General features: G+C 37.0%; 1 protein-coding gene across 2 annotated transcripts in view; it reads right to left on the bottom strand.

The window, feature by feature from the left end:
* Positions 1-10,412, bottom strand: part of GCT (RNA polymerase II transcription mediator) — a 30,985-nt gene extending 20,573 nt beyond the window's left edge. Inside the window, exons 1-9 of one of the 2 annotated variants that reach the window (XM_086602811.1) lie at positions 10,251-10,412; positions 10,096-10,153; positions 9,923-9,996; positions 9,692-9,831; positions 9,491-9,577; positions 9,249-9,336; positions 9,082-9,165; positions 7,506-7,583; positions 7,273-7,355 (exon numbers count right to left, since the gene is read on the bottom strand). In XM_086602811.1, coding sequence (XP_086458937.1) covers positions 7,273-7,355; positions 7,506-7,583; positions 9,082-9,165; positions 9,249-9,336; positions 9,491-9,577; positions 9,692-9,831; positions 9,923-9,996; positions 10,096-10,119 — 658 coding nt within the window. In that variant the 5' untranslated portion in view covers positions 10,120-10,153; positions 10,251-10,412. Of the gene's footprint in view, positions 1-7,272; positions 7,356-7,505; positions 7,584-9,081; positions 9,166-9,248; positions 9,337-9,490; positions 9,578-9,691; positions 9,832-9,922; positions 9,997-10,095; positions 10,154-10,241 lie in introns of both variants that reach the window. The other variant, XM_086602822.1, reaches the window with a different exon arrangement.
* Between the last annotated feature and the right edge of the window lie 5,700 nt (positions 10,413-16,112).

Here is a 16,112-nt window from a genome sequence, read left to right on the forward strand (position 1 = left end):
TAGACCCTGGAGTTCATTTTTCCAGGTCCTACAAGCCCTGGTGTTGTGGCTTTTACTCTTGTGGAACTTGCACTAAGTTCGTTGATCTCTGGAACCTGGTTTGAGTGGAGCTGGCCATTTGAGGCAGCTCTGGTTCTTGATTGAGTCCAGGATCTTGTCTGGCATTTTGTTCAGGGGAGCAAAGTTCCTGTCGATCAAGGGAAGAGTTTCTTCAACTCCTCCCACTCGTGGTTTCTTGTGGTTTTCCATCTCTATTGCTGGCTAAATTCTGGTACTGCCCTCTTGGCATTCGCCCTTTTGATAGGGAATCTGACCTTAGCGACCATGATGGTGGTCTCTCTTATGCTTTGGAGGCAAGGAGTTCCCCTGCCCCTCTCGTGGGACTGAGGGGGTTGTTCGATTGGTCTTCTTTGCTTCTTGACGCCTGTTCAGGACATCCTCCTCCCACCCTGCATTAGTTTCGGTCCTGTCTAGGAGTTCCTCCAAATCGCGGGGTGGTTTTCTGGAGAGGGATCCGAATAAAGCGTTGTTTTCATCCAACCTTGTTTGAAAGCTATGATAACAGTCTATTCGCCAAAGGGATCTATCTGTATCGAAATTTCCATAAAGCATTGCATATAGGATCTCAATGCTTCGCCGTTCTTTTTTTTAATGTTGAACAGTGCATCGATTCGTTTCGGTTGGTGCTTGTCGCATGAGTATCTGTCGATGAAGGTTCTAAACAGCTTTTCTGAGGTCCTGATCTGCCGCTCTGGTAACCTGTGGTACCACTGGAGTGCGGATCCAGATAGGGAAGCTTTGAACTCTTGACACATGACGTGGTCATACCTTTCGTACTGTCCCATGGTGGCTCTATATTTGAACACATGATCCACTGGATCTGACTTGCCACTGAAGATATTAAATTTTGGTTGTCTGTAACCATGGGGATAGGGCTTTCTCACCACTCGTGATGAGAAAGGAGATCGGCCTACCCCTCATTATAGCAGATTGAACAAGGGAGTCTTGCATTTTTCTTTCTTTACCTGTCATCCTATGCATCTGACAAATTAGGTTGTTTTTCTCAGTCTCCCATGTGCTTTCTTTGCTAGAAACTCTTTTGCTCTGAGTTCTTTTTTGGTGTCGAGGGTTGATGTCGCGATCCTAATCTGTTGACTCTGATTCTTCAGCCGAGTTTGAGTGTTCGGTGTTCGTCCGAACTATTGTACTCTGATTCTGATGGCTCGCGCCGAACTGGATCCCTTCGTCTTGGGTTCCTGATCCGACCACTCTTTGGAAGGCCGTCACCATCGAGATCAATGTGCGGCTCCTTCCCCGGTGTCAGATTGATACAACTATCTCAGCAATTGTACTTCTCGCTCAAGGTTTCGTCTTTGCTGTTCCAAAGTCTGTACCGCCTGGCTTGTCTGAACAGACCCTGGAGTGGTAAGAGTAGTATTCTCGCCATTCTGACGTTCTCCTTGAGCGACATTGTCAATGCCTGCAACCAGGGGGACTAGTCCGTCGGTGCTAGTTACCTGCCCTTGAAAGGGATATCCGCATCGTAATGTTCGATATTCTCTCCTTCATCCGGTATCTCGCGTTCCTCTTCTCTGACAGCGATGCTGCGAGTGGTAGCGCCACCTTTTGTCTTCTTAGTTCCTGCCATCACAACGTTAAGAGCGTTTAAACTAAATCGGTCGACCGAACGAATGTTACCTGCTACCAATCGTCTTTTTCGAGGGGAAACACAGCGACGATGGCTAGGCTGATCACCACATTTGGGTGTTGGGTGATGAGTGGGACGTTCGTCCTCAAGATGCTGATGGCGAGTCAGTGGGTATTCCTGTTCCCAAAAAGCATACTCATGCCAGAATCTGTAAGTATATTTTCTCATGAATTTTACAAATCATCCATAAGTGCACATGAAACCATTCGTAGTACATGAGCAGGCGAATGCGGTGCAACCTGAGGAGGTCAACACATCCGGTTGGGATCCCCTAAGAACTGGACCACTGAATGGTCTCATTCAAATCAACATGATCTCAGGAAAGGCAAGCAAGATGAGTGGACAGGTCACAAAGAAAGGTGCGAGTTACCAAATGCACGTCGCAAAGCAAATGAGAATCATGAACAACGAATTGACTGTGGATTGTCATCAGGTCAACACGTTGTCCCACAAAGATCCACCAATCCTGTTCACTGAAGCCGACTGTCTCGGCATCCAGAAACCACACGAGGACGCATTGATTCTTACACTTCCTTTTGGTGATTACGATCTGCATCGTATATTGGTCGATTCAGGAAGTTTGGCAGATGTGTTATATTATGATGCAATCAAGAAACTGCAAATTCCTGACTCAGAGATTGTCATCACTCACTCCAACCTGTATGGATTTAGTGAAGACAAAGCCCTAACAGTTGGAGAGGTCCAACTACCTGTAGCCACAAGTCTGGTAACCCTCATCATTAATTGTGTTATGGTCAAAGCTAACACACTCTATCACATGATCTGGGCAGGACCTGGCTGCATAGACTCCGCACTGTTCTCAGCACCTATCACCAATGTCTAAAATTCCCACAGAACGGAAGAATCAAAACAATCAGAGGAGATCAGGTGGCTGCCAAAACATCCTACGCTCTGGCGACAAAACAGTCCCCATAGACGGCGCCAAAAGATGTAGGGGATTTTCTGAGTATCCTACGATCCTCCTCTGTGACGTATGATGAAGAACTTTGGGATTAATGATGGAAAAGGGATGAGATGATTGAATGATCAGGATTGAACCGTCTTGCGGCTGTCTACGTATCTTCTTATCTTTTTAGAAGAATCAAACCCTATTGCACGTAGTTCCTACGAGCGAATTCCTATTGTTTATATAGGAGGAGCCTTAGGAGTCCTACGGTTAGGGTTAATCTCACCGCTTATGAGTTTCCTTCCCTCTTTGGACTCTGCTTTCCTATTAGGAATCCTCTCTTCTTGGAAGTCTGAATCTGGACCATATCTTATCAGAGGTAAATTTCTTTTTAGGTCATAATAACCCGTCATGTATGGGAAGATTAGGCCCAAAAGGTAACTCTTAGAAATATGTCATTTTGATTCCTTCCTTATCATCAAGGACCGTCCTCAGTTTTCTTTTGTTCAGGAACTGTCTATATCGGTTCCTAACGACTTGGAAAACTGTTATGTTCAGAGGCGATTCGTCACGTGACTAGCACATATTTATAAAACACTCATGATAAACACGAGATTATTTATTCCCAGAACTAATCCGATGATTCTCAACTCATTTTGGGTATCCATAGTTCCAGGTCATTTCCCGTCCATGTGTCATTTAGTTATTGACGGGAAATCCCCCTTACAACAACCCCTAAACCTTTCAACTCATGAAGCATCACACTTTTCTTCCACAAGTAATCTTCCCCAACCACTCTTCCCCAAATAAGTATCATTGCTTGATACAATATCGAACCACCTGGTTTGATAGCTATTCATTCCAAAGTCCAGACAAATGGACATTGCGGACTTTTCGAAGGCCATTGTCATCCCATTATAAAACCAGTAAATATAACTCTATGTTTCTCGACAAAACTTCACCAAACCTAAGAACTTATTATAAAAAAACTCTAGCAATTTTTTTTAACGAACCTACAAAACCAATGACAACTCAGTTTTCCACTTTCTTGTTCCAAACACACATAGAAACAATCAAACATAAAAAAACTCATACCCAAAAGGCCAAAACTCAAAATGTAAATTTTTTTAGAAATAAAGAGACCCCAATGAAGTATTTAAACAAATAAACAAACTGCATACTTATGAAAGTGATAGTGAAATATTATAATGTAACAAAACATGTATGACGTTGTGGGGTGTTTGAATTCAAAGTGAAGATAATAAATAGTACTGTTTAGAAACAAGAACAGTGAAAAATAAGTAAGTGAATAAAGAGAAAACTTGTTACCTTTTGAAAGCCAGTAGAGTAAAGAGAGTAGAGTTTAGAGAAGACCGAGTGAGGAGAAATGGAGAACTTTGGGGTGAACCCTCCCCGGCGTGGCCCATTCGCTCCGCTCACTTGACAAGACATGGTAGCAGTTTCACTCTCCCAACCCAAACCCTGCTCAGTGCTCACCAAACATAGACACTATCACCTTCCTCCAAACGCTTTCTTTTCCTCCCAAAACCACCAAAGCGATTTACCAAGCAACACAAGGTTAAACTCGTGCAAGGTCTAATACCAACCCGCCCTCCTGCCTCAACAAACAAGTTCTCTCCCAGCTAACCAGATGAAACCTATATCTCTCTCGATGACCTCTACAACCATGAGGAAAAGAAGAAAGGAATCCCTCTAGAACTCTTAAAAACCACGTCGATGAACCGTTAATGAGAATGGAAAAAGAGGCCGACAAAATGCATCTTCTAACCCACCCTCTCCACTTTGTATCTCCTAACTTAACCTTGGGATATCTCAACCTACATTCCTACAAAGGTTGACTTTATGATTATGTTCTTACATCACATTTTACCGATCAAAACAAAAAAATTCATGTCTTTCAGGTTAAAAAAAGTGTTATCAACCGTGATTGCTTGGGAACAAGAGGCCTTTGTGTTTGGACGACAAATTCTAGACGGGGAGTTTACCGAGAATGAGGCCTTTGATAATTGAAAGAAGAGAGGCAACTCAGGTGTCGTGTGTAAGATTGATTTGGCAAAAACTTATGATCATGATAATTGGGATTTCCTAGATTATATTATGATGTGTATTAGGAAATTGCCGAACCACATAAATCTTGCGTTCTTCTTTTCTCTTGCTTATTTAGCTTCTTGTGTTTCGTTTGAGTTTTCTTTGATCGTCGATCGTCGTGTTTGTCGGGTTTAATTGATTTGAATCTAACATATATAACAAAAGGAAAGACAAATACAAGAGCAAAACAAGAAAAAGACACAACGGACTGAACTGAGAAAAACTAAAACTACCAAGGAACTTATCTGAACATAAAGTCCCCGAACGATGTATCTATTCACACCTCCCAAAAGTTTGGCCATCAAAAGACGAATACCTTGATCTCTATAATCACCTCATGGACAAGATATTTGAAATGATTTTGTACACAATGCCAATGTGGCTAAATGCAACACACATCACTAATATCCTTCACACCTTGCTTTTTATGAATAAGGTTGATGAAAGTATTAACTAAGGTTATGAGCCAAAAAAATCAAATCGTGGAAATCCGAACCATATTCCCAAATGAAGTCATCTCTCACCTCCCTCCACACAATCCTAAAAGTTCAATGGGAAAGCCATCCGGGCCCAGAGATCTATCATTCTCCAATATCCTTATCTAGCTCATTGCCCCCACCAATACACACCCTACTCACATTCTCCCCATACTAGCTTTAGCACATTATGGAAATGTTTAGTATTAGATTGCCCCTCCTTAAGCAACCATTCACGCCTCCATGAAGACTCTTCAAAATTAACCATGCTCTCAAAGTCAGCTTTCAAGTCAAGGCATTGACTCAACTCTTCTAGTGAGAGGACCTTCCTCCTTCAAATCTAAAATCCGTGTATCCCTCAAGAATTGCTCCTTTTTCATGTCTACCCTACCAAACACCGTCCTATTCCCCTCATTGATTTTAGACTCTACAAACTGTAACTTCTTAGGAAACATGATGCTAGCTCAATCACCATCCACCAATCTCTAAACCTCTCAATGAAACTAGAATCCGAAAAACCACATAAGCTCAAAATGAAAAAGAGTGACCCTTACCTATCTCTTTCACTAAGCTAATGGGATGGTGATTCAGAGTCATACTAGGAACCACCATATGAATCATAATAGGTCAAACCTCCTCCCACTCGCTACTTGCTACTTCGCTAGTAAGCATAAACCTGTCCCGAGTCGATAAAACTGGGTTAGCTTGCTTGTTAAACCAAGTAAATTGCCTCCAATGAGAGAAAGATAAAAAAGCTTGCATCTCCTCACCCACTCATAGAAATCACTCATCTAAGGAGAAATGCAGCAGCCACCTTCTCATGCGAAAATCTAATCACATTATAATCACCTACCACACACCAAGGACACCACCACCACCCCCCTACTGAAAGCATAGACATCATCCAATTCTCCTGAAAAGGAAGGGGAATTCTCCTTTTAAGACCCCACACACAGCTGTCACCAACTTTGAAACCGCTCCCCCACCAAATTTACATACAATAGACACCAAATACAAACTTACATTTCAACTGTATCTTTATCCCAAAGAACACACACCCCTCCTGCAATCTCCACCACGTGAAGCTCAATCCAATCAATATTACCAAAACCCCAAATTTCGCGAACAAGCAAAGGATAAAAACTCTGAAGTTTAGTCTCCTGTAAAAGAACCACGCATGGCTCTCAATCCATAGTAACAATTTTCTTCAATGAGAAAAATATAAAAATACAAAATATAAAACAAGAAAAAATAAGTAAAAACAAAAAAACAAAATCAAAATCAAAAATAAAAAATAAAAAAATAAAAAATAAAAAATGAAGTAAATTTTATATAAAGTGACTATAAATTGTAGATAGAATTTTCTTGTTGTCCGTGTTCTTTCTAAGGCTGTATCAAAAAAATCAAAACCACTATTGGAAAGACATAGATACACCTTCCTATTAATGTTCTTTCTGATTCGGCTCGGTTTACCAGTTTTGGTGAAACACCTCTAGAATGAAGTTAACAACATGCCAATAATTTTAGAAACTAAAATATATATTACGTCATGGGCTAGACTCAACTACTATTATAACTAGGGCAGGGAATCGGGTCGGGTTTGACCCGAATCCGACCCGACCCGAACAGTTCGGGTTTGGGTCGATTTTTATATCCGTTTACTTATTCGGGTCGGGTCTGTCAAATATATTTTTTAGGATTTTTTTGAATTTTTAGTGTTATCCGATCGGGTTAATCAGATTCAGGTCGGGTTCGGATATTAAATTTCGGATATAATCGGGTTCGGGTTCGGATATTATGAAATTATTCGGATATAGCCATATCCAGCCCGATCCCTGCCCTAATTATAACCTTTGACACAAAGATCTCAACCTTTATCCTGGTTGACTTGCATAGTCAAAGGAAAAAGCTCGGAAACTGGAAGCCAAGTTAAGGAACACTTAGATTCTAATCGGTATGTATAAAATTAAAAGGATTTCTATACAGAAAAGGCAGGCAATAAAAGTTGGGAAGAATATAATTTGGGAATTTAATCAAAACAACTACTTATGAAAGAGCAGAAAGGATGCTACCTGGAAGCCTTTCTCCAAGCTTACGAGAAGAGGAGCGTCTTAGGACCCTTTCCATGTCATCACTAGAAAGAGTACGTATATTCCTAATAGCCAAGACAAAATAACCGTAAGTTATCTTTTCATGTTAATCATCACTAATGTGAATAGATATAATGTTACCGGAAAAGGTCGAAACTAGAAACCCATAGGACTAAAATCAGTAAAGAAAACACATGATGTCAGAATAAACTAACTTTGCAGAAACGATAACATGCACAAATACTGCTTCCTCAGTTGCAGCAAAGATGAACTCAATCGTGGGGTGCACTCTCCTAGAAAAAACACAAAAATCACAACTTAGTTGCATTAAAAAATAAAACTGAACACTGAAATGGATACTGCAGAGAATTTAGAAGGTAAAACCGTAAAACAAGGAAACTGGAATCACATAATCTGAAAATGAAATGAACCGATTAGTGTTAACTTGCAAATGAGAAGTTTTCGACTGATGAATCATTCGTATATAATTAATTTGCACATCCCAGCTGTAGTTTATGAATGACAGTCCCACAGATATGAAGCAGTTGACAAATATCAGGGTTTTGGTGACCAGAAGTGCTTGGGAAGGTGCATTATCCTGAGACATTATCCATATCTTCGTTATCATCCTGTTTCCATTGACAGTGAAGGGTAGGCTTGTGGACTATCTACCTCAAGCTATTTATTGAGTATATTGAAAGGAGCACAATTAGATGATTTTTAAGAACAAGACCAAGGGATTTCCTCTGATTATAGTTGAACGTAAAAAGGTGTTCTATAATTTGTTCATCGATACAACAGGGTGTTATGTGTTTTGTTAGTGTAACCAGTTAGTTGTAGATCAACAAGCGTCTTGTTAAGGAAACTTTCTACAGAACCAAATAATAGTACGAATGATTATGTAATCCCTTGTAATCTTTTCATGAATAAGATTGAAAATTAACTTTTAGTGATCCATAAAAAAATTTACGTGGTGAGGTTCCCTAGCTCTCTCTACCTGAAGGGTTGCAGATCAGCTAGCGTCTTGCTGAGGAAACTTTCTACAGAACCAAAGAATAGTACGAATTATTATGTAATCCCTTGTGATTTTTTCGTGATTAGGTATGAAATTTAACTTTTACTGATCCAAAAAAATACACTTTTTACTTGGTGAAGTTCCCTAGCTCTCTACCTCATGGGCAATTGGCAATCTTAATATCGATGCCTCACAATAAGTTGCCGCTAAATTGGAACTTATGAACAGGAAATTACCCCTTTGACCATTACCAAAGGAGTTACTGAATCTAAAGTGAGAGTATCAATGTTGTGCTCCGAGGACTTGAAAATTCTATTCCTTTCTTTCTAAAGAACCCATAAAAATCGCCATGCATGCATCATCAAGGAGCCAACTTCTCTTCAAAGAATGAACTGAACAGTAAAAGGGACTATATATATGAGCTAAACAGGAAGTATGTATGTCAGGGAATCTGGTGTGGTGGTTTAGACAGCGGAACAAAAGGGGTAGGGGACCAGAAAAGAGACAGATCGAATCGCAGAACCGTTAATGAATCCAAGCTCAAAAATGACTTGACTCGGGCATCGTGCAGGTAAAGAAGAGAAATGGCAAGTCTGCCATGGGTGTGGTCCATCATGAAAGACTACATTGTGTGGACGCATGTCTAATATTTAATACCAGAAATAAGAGGAATCGACACTTGATCTCAATATTTAAGCAATTTAAGATTGACAAAAAACAAAACATACTACTACAACAGAAACAGATCCCAAAAGAAAGTGTTTCTGGAAACAAACCTGAACTGTTTTCCACTTTGTGAAAATGGATGGCACCGTGTGAATACGTCTCCATATCTCATGTAGGAAATTCCTCGCAGGGCTCTGTCAATTCCATAAAAGACAATCCATGTTACAATATAACCATGAAAGGTCATAGAAACAATCCCAACAAAGACAAAGCCAACCTCTCTATACAATTCCTAAGAGCCTGAGATAAAGCAATTGCAACCTCTTCTGAATCACCGGGAGCCAACCAGAATCCAGATCCAACAACTTCAACAGAAACAATTAATTACAATTAGAGAAATATAATCACCATATGACTCCTTTCTTTTTTTTCTCTTACAAATAGCATCTTGAAATTTACTGCCCGGTCAACCAAAAAATACAGATCATCTACAAACTATGAAGCTGATAAGCATAATACCTCGTAATTTTGATACCGTGGGTTGAGCTATTTCAAGAACAGATGAATTACGCCCAGGAAGAAAAAGCCAAAGCTTGATTTTCTCGTCTTTGTATTATACATGAAAAGGAAAACAATAGACAAAAATGTAAACCAAACTAACACAGCATTACGATAAAAAGCAACATTACATTCAGCAATCAATCCCTTAAAAAAACTTACCAGGGTTATGCATACCCTGGGACGGATCCCATGGACCAACAAACGAGTTAGTCCAAGTGCTAAGAAACCCTTCCTTTTGTAACTGTAAATGTGCGGAAAGTACCAACGACGTACCCACATCTTTCTGCTCTACTTTCACACTAATAAAACCAACAACACTAAAATAAGAACATGTATGAACCAACTACACTACGGGAAAACAAAAAAGGGGGAGCTCAGTGTTATTATTACCTCTTTTCAGACACAGTGTTTAATTCAGATTCAGAAGGAAGAAACTGAAACCAAGAAATCTGTTGCAGCCCACCCTGAAACATATATCAAACATGTAATCAATAATACTAAATTCAGCCACCAATGCAGATACTTGCAACCAATAGAAACAAACACAAAGTTGAGGGGATTACAATTTTGAAGACATTAGTCCACATTACTTAAGAGATGAAATTATTTAAATAGCATCACCTGTAAATAAATTTTGGTAAGTTAAAAAAAAACGAGAAAGTAATAAAGATTTAATCTTTGAGGAAAACGAGAGTGAATGAATGATTACTGATATAACCTTTATTCTGCTTAAAGTTATGTTATGCAGAGAGAGAAAGAGAGAAGGAGAAGGAGAAGGAGGGAATAATAATAATTAGAGTTGGAAATTGAGTTTGAGTCTTTTTTGGTTGTTTGATTTGTAAAGGGAGTTCGTCAGTTGTGAGGAACTGACTCAAACTCACAAAGTCTTTTTTGTTTGGGACTTTGTTTTCTACTTTTCCTCAGCCCAAAATATCGAATTCGGTGAATATTTCGATGTACCAAAAAACCAATATTTATTTTTTTGTTGACCAGTCAAAATTTTGTTTTGTATGTCGATATATCGAAAATATCGTAAATTATATCAGAAATATCATCGATTATATCAGAAATATTGTCAATATATCGGTCAAAGTCAACAATATTTGGTCAAAATCAACAATATCAGTCAAAGTCAACAATTTATGTCCGATATATCGGTCGATATATATCATTATATCGAAAATTACGATATATATCGAAAAAAAAAAAGATTCAATATTCGGTTGAGATATATCGAATATATCCATATCGGTGTACCAAAAAAACGATATATATTCGGATACATCGGTAATATTTTGGGCCTTGGTTTTCTTTAGGTTGTGCCAAATTTTACTGATATTTCGACACTTAACAGAATGTCACTAGTTTTTCGAACCCGTCCTACGAACGAGTGCCGATATGATTTCTTTTTTAATATTTTGAAAAATATTTGTACGTATTAATATGGAGTTATCTATGAGTAGATAAATATCCATAGCATTTACTTAATTATCTCAATTAGTAGAGTACACCATAATTAACATAGACATTTAAATTGGACCAGTCTTTTTTCTTCCACTAAATACCCTTGATAAAATATTTAAACAAATTATTCAATGCCCTTTAAGAAAACCTACTTCGTAATTTCAAAATTTACTACTATTTATATCCTTAAGATGATATAATACCTTTAAGGGCGTATGTGTAAATTCAAATAGAAAATCAACTACACGCCACTCTTCAATTGTTCGCCACTAATGCCTTCATATTAATGCCCATTTATTACCATTTATACCGAATTTAAATTTTAAGAAACCAAACGTCTTTCTCTTATTCTTTCTTATGCGCCCATTTCTCTCTCTCCAATCTCCCCTCATTTTTTTTCTCTCTCAAATCAAATCTCCCCTCATAATTAAAAAAATTAAAGGAAGATAAGAAAGTCATCAGTCTATTTCTCTAAATCAGGTATGATTGTTACTTTCAATTCTCTAAATCATGCGAATTTCCTTTTATTCGTCAATTCTTCAGATTTTGATTTTTTTTTTTTCGAGATCTTGATTGGTTGATTGTTTCATTTGATGAGATTCTTTTTGAAATTAGGATTTGCTTTATACGTTTAGTTTCTGAAATTGAATTAGTACTGATTTGATTGTTTACAAAAATTTAACAAAAGCAAAGGGAATGAGATGGGTTGTTTTTTAGTGACTGAGGTTGGATTGTAGGTTCATTGATTGGATCCAAGATTACGATTAGGGTTTAGGAAAGAAATCTTATGAAGAACTATACAAGACTACATAATAAAACGATATGTGGCTGTGGCTGTGGCTGTGGCTGTGGCTGCAACTGAATACGAAATATAAGTACATTAACGAATGTGCCTACATCTTGGGTAAGATGTGGATATATTCTGAACATAGTACAATGGTTTAGACATATTTTCTACATATTAATGTGCATTTTTATATATACATTTTTAAACTTACAAATGTAAGCCATTTCAGGATAAATTGCTATCTGTAGTGCATGAGAAGGTTAAGTTCATAGAAGCATGCTGGTCTCTTTCATGTAAGTAGCATCCCTTATCTTTTATTCTTTGTTTCACATATTTGGAAATATTACTTGAAGGCCACTCTTATGTATGTGTGTATTCCATCTAAAGGTAGCATTTGAAGCATGTTTACATTCCCTCATTAACCTTTATTATTGTACTCCTTTTTATAGAGCAAACTCAACAGAATAATGGAAAGGCCTCAATATTAGGTGATGCTACTCGATTATTACGGGAATGTAAGCACGTATCTGTGAGTTAGTATTCACAAAGAAGTATTAATGGAAAGGCCACAAAGAAGTACCTTCCATCAAAATCAATTTTGATAGCACGGTGCAACATGTTCGTATATAAATGGGTTTATATGTTTATGCTATTGGATGATATTGTTTTAATTTGATATTTTTTTTACAACTTTGTTTTTGTTTTTGACTGTGTTTGTTGGGTGGTCTCGGAGTTTATAGTGAGAGTTTTTTCTAAGCTATAAGATAATGTAGTTTGCACTCCTTGAGCAAAGCCTTTGCGGAATTTTGTTGTTGATTTCCCATACTTAGTGATCACGACAATCCGAGGATGATGATGAAGACTTTAACAACAAATCAGGAACTTATTAGGAGAAACTTTCAATTGAAACCAAATGAAGAAAAAGAAGCAGATGGTGGTTCTTAGGGACAATAAATTGATAATGGGTCATATTTTAAAGGTATGAAACATAATTCCTAGAAACTTTAAATTAATCAAAATAACTACATACTTATTCTGTGTGACTTTGTCCTATTACACTTTGTTAATCATTTTATGTTTTTATTTTTGTCGAGGAATTGAAACCGCATTGTCACCCATTTTTCTTTTGCTTTAAGTAGAACACTCAGTGTTAACACCATATGATTTATTGATTTGTCTTTTTGGTTTTTTGCCCTTAGCAGAAGAGAAAGGAATAAGGTGGTTAAGGTGGAAACTTGGGTAGCTAGAGAACATGCATGAAAGCTATGTTTTTCATGTTGAGAGTGCGTCTCATTTCCTTTTCTTAAAGCTTCTATAAAAACCATGAATGTTGAAGCTTCTTAAGGCAGATGCATGGATACGTTCTAATTTGACGTATAATAGAGGTACCTAATCTTTTCAACAAACTCCTTCAATTCCTTATCTTTGAGTTTTTTATTGGTGTAGTCCTATTGTTAGAAGCATATACTAATCAACATGTATTAACTAGAAATGCATCAAGAGAAAAGCATGTCTCATTACCCATCAATGTGGTTGAGAAAAAATTGCAGAAAATTAATAGAATGATAGGGATTTTGGTATGTTAAAATGATGTATACTTAATTAGCTATAGTAATCCTTAAGATGATACACTTCAATAAGTTACCATTTATACCCTTAAGGACGTATGTGTAAATTCAAGTAGGAAATCAACTACACGCCACTATTCAATTGTTCACTACTAACGCTTTCACATTAATGCCCAATTTATTACCATTTATACCAAATTTAAATTCTAGGAAACCAGACATCTTTCTCTTCTTCTTTCTTATGTGTCTATTTCTCTCTCTCAAATATCCCCTCATTCACTCTCTTTTAAAAGCTAAAAGCCAAAAAAAAAAAAAAACATATATCCCTAATTGTCTCTCTATTGTCAATTATTATTAGAAGTAAAGAAGAAAAAAAATATTCTCGATTTCAAAAGGTAAGATATTTCCTCCTGTAGTATCTAAAAGTGGTTTTCTCAAAAAAAAAATCCTGACTTTTTCCTCCTGTAGTACCAGTTCTTCTGATTTGTTATCTCATTTGATGTTTATTGTATGTAAATTCTCCGATTTTTTTTCTACATTGCTTTTTGATTGGTGTTTAACTGTGGATGAATTTATTGTCCGATCTTTTCAATAGAAACTTGAAATCATATGTTCTGTTCTCTTTCCTCTCATGCCATTCTTCATTACAGGATGAGGAGTCGAGGTCTCATTGTCAGACCATGAAGAAGGTTTGCTATGCTTGATCATTAATCTCCTGAGGTGATAATTAATAAATATAACTTTCTTCGGGTTTTGGGTTTTCTTAAAATTGACTTACTACTTCTGATAAACTATTGTTGCTCTGATGTTTCTCATATGTTGGTAAAGTTTTCAAAATTAGGATTATAAGTTATAACTCTTACATTTTCGAATAATTTAGATATGAGAGTTGGACCAACTCTGGTAGTCTTTCCTATCAGGTCATCAGAGGAAGAGAAGTTGCTTTCTCATTGCCCCAGAGCGTGAAGTCGCTGATCATTCACCTCCTCAGGTATTAATAGTTGTAATTTTTGCTCGAGTCTTGGTATTTCTTAGATTTGAATTCCGCATTTTAATAATTATTATCGCTCTTGATCATTGTCATATGCTGGTGTAGTTTTCAAAATTATGATTCTTATTATATGCATTTCAAGGCGCCAGCTAGACCGCTAAACGTTGTCGCCAAGATACGGGTTACTGAGCCTAGGCTTATAATATCTAATCATTAGGAGTGTTTAAATAAATCTTTAACTTTCCTATTGTAGATATACAGTAGCATTTGCTACTTGCCTAAGAATATTCTTTGGCTACTGGGGGGAATAAATATATTAGAGATTGTGTTATTGTGTTGGTTTCTGCTGTCATGTATTATTCACGGTGATGTGAGAAAGAATTGACTAGAAAACTGGCTACATCACTTTGAATAGATTCACATCACAATATTTGAAGCAATATATTGTTTCATCCCCTTCTCCATACATCCCATACTCTCCAGTATCACAGACATACATGCACTCCTGGATATTAAGCATTACATATGTACTCTTTTACCAACATTCTCATCTACCTAAATTCTTCTTCTAACCTTTGATATATAGGGTTTACATGCTGACTTATTCAAACATCATACCATTAACTTGATTTTGTTTTTTAGTCATTCAAAACTGAAATTGTCTCTGAAAATGAATAGATTAAGAGGCAATTAGATTGATTTTGATTCTTAAGATTTGAATTGTTAACTGTGGATATTTGTTGGCTCCCCCTTTTGATATTCTATAGTTTGTATGAATATCGGATTTGGCTATTAATGAACTGATAGTTTTGCAAGTGACGTGGTTGCTATATTTTTTTTCAAAGTCTCCGAGGTCGGTGTTTGTTTAACACGTTCAAAGAACAAAAGATATCATGTGTTTTTCGTGTAACAGGTTATCTGCAATCTTTGTCTTCTTTTTTCTTTATCGGATCAGATATTAAATTTGATCTATTTGAAATAATTACTAATTGTGTTTGCTTTTGTGTAGATTTTCAGCGATGTTCCATAGTGGTACCTTGCTTTCAATAGGATGGTTACACTTTAAAATCAAGAATTTAGCACGGCTAACGCACAACAAAGCAAAGCTATAGAAATCGTTGTCACTGATGCAAGTACTTCTTATAGCCCATTTCTTCTTATATATATTCTAGCTTTGTGATTCATTATATGTTTGTTTGTTATGAACCAGTGACATGAACACAAATCTCATTTAAAAAAAATCAGAGATCTAATCTTGAGAAACCGGTGCCGCAGTTTGAGGTGACATTGTAGTGACTTTGAAATAACGATAACATTGCCTTACTTTGATAGTCACCCTAAAAGTTTTATGGGGGTTTTGCCTTAGAAAATATATTTGGGCTGTATTTGAGTTGTTGCCTTTTTCTATTCTTTTTTCTACCTGTTTTTTTTTTATTAATAAAATTATCGTTCATTATGCTTAGAGTACCATTCAAGGTTTCAATTCTAATTTATAGATTTGATTTTTTCTTAAGTGTGACCGTCATTTTCACAAATGCATACTATAGATTTGATTGTGATGAGTAGGGAATGTGATAGGCGCAAAGAGTTGTATCAAGAACATGCTAATTCTTCTATTCGAAAATTTAATGAATGTTAAGTAGGTTGGTGATGGCTTTAACTTATTCCACAAGTGGTATTATAGATTCTTGCCATTGATTAATGAGAACATCAAATGGTGCAATGATAGCGTGTCTGATATAGCTCAAGCTAAGTTGTCACAAAAAGCTA

This window comes from Coptis chinensis, chromosome 1 (genome assembly GCF_015680905.1).
Source record: "Coptis chinensis isolate HL-2020 chromosome 1, ASM1568090v1, whole genome shotgun sequence".
Lineage (NCBI taxonomy): Eukaryota > Viridiplantae > Streptophyta > Magnoliopsida > Ranunculales > Ranunculaceae > Coptis > Coptis chinensis.